Source organism: Diaphorina citri, unplaced genomic scaffold (assembly GCF_000475195.1).
Source record: "Diaphorina citri unplaced genomic scaffold, Diaci psyllid genome assembly version 1.1 scaffold1018, whole genome shotgun sequence".
Taxonomy (NCBI): Eukaryota; Metazoa; Arthropoda; class Insecta; order Hemiptera; family Psyllidae; genus Diaphorina; species Diaphorina citri.
Genome location: NW_007378448.1, coordinates 148,183 through 155,272, shown reverse-complemented (window position 1 = coordinate 155,272; position 7,090 = coordinate 148,183). Strand labels below are relative to the sequence as shown.

Genomic DNA, 7,090 nt, shown 5'->3' with positions numbered 1-7,090 from the left:
TTGCATTTGTAAACAAATATTCTCGGATAGATGTGACATGGTGTTTGTTAAAAATGAGGATGAGAATCAATGGAACGAGTTTTATATTGAACATTGTTCCGAGTAAATTACTGAAGCGGTGAATACATATTGACTAATCAGAGTTGGTAAGGTTGAACCTGAAAGCATATTGAAAAGAGAAAAAATTCAAGTACCTACCTCTGTTCCGTGTTAAAATAGATAGTTACTGCTCACTAACCTTATCTTAGCTATCCATTGAAAGGTGTCCACAACAGAGAACCAACCATAAACCCTGGCCAAGACAAAAAAAAGCATAGGTCATTGCCATTGTTTTAGTGACAAGCACAATTTTACTCAACTTTCGTTATCACCGGGCTTTAACCGTAACCTGTCAAGTGATGATATTCTCGGATAGATGTGACATGGTGTTTGTTAAAAATGAGGATGAGAATCAATGGAACGAGTTTTATATTGAACATTGTTCCGAGTCAATTACTGAAGCAGTGAATCCATATTGACTAATCAGAGTTGGTAAGGTTGAACCTGAAAGCATATTGAAAAGAGAAAAAAAATCAAAAACCTACCTAGCTCTGTTCCGTGTTAAAATAGATAGATACTGCTCACTAACCTTATCTTAGCTATCCATTGAAACGTGTCCACAACAGAGAACCAACCATAAACCCTGGCCAAGACAAAAAAAATCATAGGTCATTGCCATTGTTTTAGTGACAAGCACAATTTTACTCAACTTTCGTTATCACCAGGCTAACCAGGCTTTAACCGTAATCTGTCAAGTCAGTCAAGTGATAAGTGATTCTCTTTTTTTTTTTTTTTTTTTTTGCTACGGAATGTTTTGCTTTCTGTGTGCCTCTGCCACCTGGTCTCTCTCTCCCCCTATCTCTCTTTTTCTCCCTTCCTCTCTCTCCTTTTTTCTCTCCCTCCCTCCTTCTCTGTCTCTTTTTCTTATTCTTCCTTTCTCTCTTTCTTCCATTCTTTCTTTCCCTCTCTTCGTTCTCCTTCTTTTACGGCACCTTTTTCCCAATCTCTCTCCCTCCTCAATATTTCCTTACGAGGGCAATGGCGATGTCATTGCTGGCAATGCTGCCTTTCTCAAGCAGAACAGTAGTGTAATGACTACCACGTAGGTACTCGAAAGAATTCATTTTAGGAGCATTTACTAAACGGAAGGGACAAATATTATATTTCTCTTTGTTTGTCAAAATGTTTGCAGCAAGCAGCAAAAATGTCAAGAACAAGGTTTGTCAAAATAATTTTATACGTAGAAGATCGACAAGAATATTTTCCGTTTTCCGAGAGGTTGAAAAAAAAAAAAAAAAATCTGTTGTTTAAATTTACAGAGGTTATTGAACTCTAGTATTGTTTTGAATATTGCTGTTTTTTTGCTGATGACCTGTTGTGTGAAAGATGAGGTTGTGAGTGCATTTGTATTGTGTTCAGGGTGCACTGAGCCTCGTGAGGACAACTGAGTAGCGACCAGTCAGTGGTGGCATTACAAGTCAAAGAAACGAGCGATGATAAATATGATGATTGAGTAAATGAAAGACTTGTAATAATGTGATACCCAAAAAGTTATGAAACATCTCTCTGCTTTACCACAAAGATTCTTGATTTGATTTTTGCATTTGTACTGTGAGATGCATTGGGAGTAGCTATGATTTCTGTAGCGAATGGATCTTGTATATTTTTCACTTTTTTACGTGTGTTATCAATTTAGTAATAATGTGATACCCAAAAAGTTATGAAACATCTCTCTGCTTTACCACAAAGATTCTTGATTTGATTTTTGCATTTGTACTGTGAGCTGTGAGATGCATTGGCAGTAGCTATGATTTCTGTAGCGAATGGATCTTGTATATTTTTCACTTTTTTACGTGTGTTATCACAAACACATTAATGCGTTGCCTGCGAGGGAGCTTTGCTCGGGACATTTGATGTGACGTCATCGCCTACGGGAGCGTATGCCGTGACGACAAAGTTCACGATTTACCCGAATTTTTTTAATCGATTTAGGTATCTTGGGATCTAGAAGTCGTAGAAAAAAAGAAAAATTAAGTAGGTCCTCATTTTTCCTGCTCTATGACTTTGAAACATCACCCAAGTAAGCGCAACTGATCTAATAAGAATAATGATTGGGTGGAAGAGCTCATATTGTGAGAATCCTGCCATAAAAAATAAAAGAAGTAAAAACACAATACTATCACGTCAGTGAACTGTAAAAGGTCGAAAATTCAATTTTTATTTTCCATTCTAATGAAAGAGTTCAAATATGTGTGACGTCAGACTTTACGCAGTTGTTACATCGCTGGCAGTATAAACAAGGTATATTCTATTCTATTTCTACATCTTTCTGCCTCCCCATGACTTCACGTGATAGTAGTGTGTTTCTACCTTGATTTAGTATTAGTATGGAACAGCTCATTCAAACGTATACTCTTGGTATCTTTTCCTTTGCCTCGCATCACGGTGGCGTCTCAAAAAACTCCCCACGTAACGTGAACCGCGTAAAGAATGGTTGTGGCGCGCACGACAAGATCGCGTAGCTCGCATTCGAGATGCCATCGAGTTCGTGCGAGCCGTGGCGAAGTCTCTCGAACAGTTTTTGTGGGTTGAACACTGGCGGAGGGGTGAGGCTAAGCCGGCATAGGGCGAGAGGTTCTCCTATCAGACCCACGCATTCATCAACGGGTTGAGCCTCTGTGTCTTCAGGACCCAGGTCTGTTTGGTTTTCTTCCACCAAATACATGGAACTGTTGACGATGATCTTCGCATCGCTTAGTTCTTGACTAGGAGGAGAGATTTCAGTGGGATGAGATGGGGTTTCCTTAGGATGAGTGGTTGTGTCCTTGAACTTCGATCCTCGGGCGCTTTCGTGGAAATGGTCTTGATTGGTGTTGGCATTGCTGTTGGTTTTGCGATTGTTAGCATGTGTATTCTGGTTGGCGTTCTTGATCGTGCTACGTCCATTACCTATCTTTCCATGCACATCATCCACTCCTAAATGATTTCCCAGTCGCGTATCGTCAAAATGATCGAAGGCAAACGTTTCTCTCTCCTCCCTCGTCAATTCATTCAGTCTCTCCTCCAACTCCATCCAATATTTCTCCTTCCCCTTAGCCCAGTCGAGGATTTTACACTCACTTATTTGATAATTTGAACCAGCCTAGTTAGCTTGGTTGGTAGAGCGTCTGCCTTCTAAGCTCGAGGCCGCGGGTTTTTATCCTCAACGGATCATGATAGTAGAACGGAACTTTTGCCGAACTTGTAAAACAAGGAGGGAAATAATAAGCACTATTATTGGTATTATTTCATCCAGTCATCTCAGACAGTAGTCGAGCCGCGTAAGCTTAACCCATCTTTTGGGGCTGTTTGCCCCTACACCAAAGCCTCAGGTTGTGGTTATGTACCGGGTAGAGATTTGGTGTTGGCATTGCTGTTGATTTTGCGATTGTTAGCATGTGTATTCTGGTTGGCGTTCTTGATCGTGCTACGTCCATTACCTATCTCTCCATGCACATCATCCACTCCTAAATGATTTCCCAGTCGCGTATCGTCAAAATGATCGAAGGCAAACGTTTCTCTCTCCTCCCTCGTCAATTCATCCAGTCTCTCCTCCAACTCCATCCAATATTTCTCCTTCCCCTCTCGAAGGCAAACGTTTCTCTCTCCTCCCTCGTCAATTCATTCAGTCTCTCCTCCAACTCCATCCAATATTTCTCCTTCCCCTTCTCATTCATGGGGATCTGTCCTCTCTTTACAATCTCATTCATCCTTGCACTTTAGTGTGCTGCTCCGTTCATAAACACAGCCTAAAAAAAAAAAAAAAAATCATCATGGCGGGAGGTTTGGCATTGGCAGCGGGAATTTCAAAAATACCATATTAATCAAATAATAAAAAAAAAATGATTTTTCCCCAAAAAATTCTCTTAGCCTTTAGCAGCTCCTGGAAAACTGGAAATTTACAAGGGAAAATACCTAGTTGAACATCGATAGTTTCGTGTGAACTGTGAATCTGCTCTCAAAAAGGCGGGGAAAACTTCATGTGACCATTTTGTTAACTCTAAAGCTAAACACTTGAAAATTTTATAACCATTCAGGACCTTTGCTCAAGACAAGGAATCTACAAAAAAAATACCAAGGTAAATTTAAATGTAATCAATCCTATTTACCTAGTTAGCTTGGTGGGTAGCTCATCTGCCTTATAAGTGCTAGGTCACAGATTTCATTCCGGTAATTATGCATAACTCACGTCCGTGGAAGAGAAAAGCTCCTTTTTGTATCTAACCTAACCCCATAATTACATTAATCACTGCTCTAATTGTGAAAACTCCTTCTTGCATTTAACCTAACCCTATAATAACCAGGGTCACTGCTTGTTTGTGCCAGTTCCTTTGGTAGCAATATTCCACGGACATGACTTCTGCAAAAGTACCAAAATTGAACTTTCATGTTTCAGGATCAATGAGAATAATGTACTTGGAATAATCCCATCCTCAATTATGACATCTAAAATCAAGATAGACATTGCCAAGATCAAAGAAGAAAGGAAACAGTATGCCAGCGTCTGTGGAAAAGAAAAGCTCCTTTTTGTATTTAACCTAACCCTATAATAACACTAATCACTGCTCTAATTGTGAAAACTCCTCCTTGTGTTTAACCTAACCCCATAATAACCAGGGTCACTGCTTGTTTGTGTCAGTTCCTTTGGTAGCAATATTCCACGGACATGACTTCTGCACAAGTACCAAAATTGAACTTTCATGTTTCAGGATCAATGAGAATAATGTACTTGGAATAATCCCATCTTTAATTATGACATCTAAAATCAAAATAGACATTGCCAAAATCAAAGAAGAAAGGAAACAGTATGCCAGTCACGGACATGACTTCTGCACAAGTACCAAAATTGAACTTTCATGTTTCAGGATCAATGAGAATAATGTACTTGGAATAATCCCATCTTCAATTATGACATCTAAAATCAAGATAGACATTGCCAAGATCAAAGAAGAAAGGAAACAGTATGCCAGTAAGTTAGACCATTACAACAAGTGCAAAGCCAAGGTGAAAAAAGCCAGCCAGGTAATCAGATTTGACGAGCTGAAAAAGTTCCATGCCTTGGAGCAACTGACATATGAACCATCCATTCCTGTGGAAGAATATGGAGATCCTGTAGGTATTTGTATTCTAGAGCCAGAACAGTATCAGAGCATTTGGAATGCTACAAGTGCTTACAAGAGAGCCATTCAACGCAGAGCAACTGACATATGAACCATCCATTCCTGTGGAAGAATATGGAGATCCTGTAGGTATTTGTATTCTAGAGCCAGAACAGTATCAGAGTATTTGGAATGCTACAAGTGCTTACAAGAGAGCCATTCAACGCAGAGGTCAGTCTAACCTGAAGATCAGCAATATTCTCAAATATAGTGATTACAGCAAGGAAGAAAAGCAAAGTATTGGACTCTTCAACGCAGAGGTCAGTCTAACTTGAAGATCAGCAATATTCTCAAATATAGTGATTACAGCAAGGAAGAAAAGCAAAGTATTGGACTTAACCTATTCTATCTGATGAGTAACAATCCTGAGTACACATCCCAATGTATTACCATATTAGATCAGTGGATATTTGAATGGCAACCTAGTTTTCTACAGATCTGCATCCTGTTGGAGAATTTAGGATGCAATGTTAGGAAACAACTAGGAGCCGACTATCATATTCCTGGAAATTACCAAGAAACTGTTGAACAAACCAAACTAGAATATGTAGAAATCAACTCCAAAACACCTAGTAAACACCTTGAGTTGAACATTGAATGTTTACGCAATGTTCTGACTTATTTAAAGTCTGTCATCGGGTGTTTAACTCAGGAGGAAGAAACCAAACTAGAATATGTAGAAATCAACTCCAAAACACCTAGTAAACACCTTGAGTTGAACATTGAATGTTTACGCAATGTTCTGACGTATTTAAAGTCTGTCATTGGGTGTTTAACTCAGGAGGAAAATTAATATATGACTGCGTAGTGCGTACCACCTAAAATGTATCCGCGTACCACCAGTGGTACGCGTACCACCGGTTGAGAACCTCTGCTATAGAGGATTTTTCACTATAAAAAATATTATATGAGAATTCTACCCTCAAAAATTACGAATAAACTACCATTTGGGAGAATTTAAGAATCTAGTGATTTCTTTTCCTTGAATCTAGTGATTTTTAAAAATTTGGAGTGGAGACCCTGTTTTCTACTGGGAGTTTAGGGCCAAATCATTAATTTTTTTTTAAAAAAGCATTTTAAAAAAAAGCATTTTGGCTCAAATGTAAAATGGGTAAAAAAAAGCATTTAAGACACCTCCAAAACAGACCAACTTCTGAAAACTCTGTACCTGATGCATGACAACTCAATGCACCAGTGCTACTTAGTGAATAAAGTTCTCAACCCTTGCAGTGATCAGTGTAAACCCTTTGTTATTCGACATGCAAAATGCTTTTTCAAAACCAATTTGAAATGTAAAATGTAAATGTACATTTTACATTTTCCATTTTGCGGTTCGCACATCTCTGTCGAGCAGTATAAATAAGCAGTATTATTTTATGTTTCTCTCAGGTAATGCGGATAGCCTAACCGACGCCTGGCTAGGCTACTGCCATTTTCATCTCGGCCAATACAAACAGGCGCTCGGGATTTACGAAACTCTACGACACTTACCGAACCCGCCCGAAGACACGGAGTTCAATATAGCCTCCTGTTATTTCTACCTGGGAATGTATCTGCAAGCTAATCAGGTAAGAGAATTAAACCTTAAACATTTTTTTTTCTTTTTTTAGAAAGGCGTAATTTTTTTAAGAGGCACCTTCCTCTACCTGAGGACTGGGATTTCCACCCGGTTAAAACCCACCTCCCAAGAATTTAACCAACACATTCGGAACCTTTTAAATTTTAAAACATGCACTTCGACTTTTTTTCGAACCGCGACCTAGCGCTTACAAGACAGAATCGCTACTTTCCGAGCTAATTAGGCTGGCCAAGAGTTCAATCAATTAACCCCTTTTCTTGAAGTCATCTCCATA

At 39.0% G+C, this 7,090-nt stretch overlaps 2 protein-coding genes and 1 long non-coding RNA gene across 4 annotated transcripts in view; 2 read left to right on the top strand and 1 right to left on the bottom strand.

The window, feature by feature from the left end:
• Positions 1 to 2,355: 2,355 nt before the first annotated feature.
• LOC108252940 lies at positions 2,356 to 3,663 on the bottom strand. Of its 2 annotated transcripts, none has more exons than XM_026826865.1 (2): positions 3,437 to 3,663; positions 2,356 to 2,906 (listed from the first exon to the last, which is right to left on the bottom strand). In XM_026826865.1, the coding sequence occupies exons 1-2, from the start codon at positions 3,640 to 3,642 to the stop codon at positions 2,480 to 2,482; spliced, it is 633 nt and encodes a 210-aa protein (XP_026682666.1). In that variant the 5' UTR covers positions 3,643 to 3,663; the 3' UTR covers positions 2,356 to 2,479. The 2 variants fall into 2 exon arrangements, with proteins under 2 accessions (XP_026682666.1, XP_017301425.1); XM_017445936.2 differs by having other exon boundaries at positions 2,356 to 2,909; positions 3,440 to 3,663.
• A 189-nt stretch (positions 3,664 to 3,852) lies between these two features.
• LOC113469290 lies at positions 3,853 to 4,580 on the top strand. Its single transcript, XR_003392754.1, has 2 exons — positions 3,853 to 4,157; positions 4,475 to 4,580. It is a non-coding gene; the product is annotated as an uncharacterized LOC113469290 (long non-coding RNA).
• A 367-nt stretch (positions 4,581 to 4,947) lies between these two features.
• LOC103513743 (intraflagellar transport protein 56) overlaps positions 4,948 to 7,090 on the top strand; it is a 10,028-nt gene continuing 7,885 nt past the window's right edge. Inside the window, 4 exon segments of the mRNA XM_026826859.1 lie at positions 4,948 to 5,150; positions 5,284 to 5,497; positions 5,641 to 5,938; positions 6,627 to 6,805. Coding sequence (XP_026682660.1) covers positions 4,987 to 5,150; positions 5,284 to 5,497; positions 5,641 to 5,938; positions 6,627 to 6,805 — 855 coding nt within the window. The 5' untranslated portion in view covers positions 4,948 to 4,986.

Excerpts from the sequence above, each read along its gene's own strand:
- LOC108252940 (XM_026826865.1), bottom strand. The coding sequence starts at position 3,642 with ATGGAGTTGGAGGAGAGACTGGATGAATTGACGAGGGAGGAGAGAGAA. Across the intron at positions 2,907-3,436 it reads AACAGCAATGCCAACACCAA|TCAAGACCATTTCCACGAAA; the intron begins ATCTCTACCCGG and ends TGCCAACACCAA.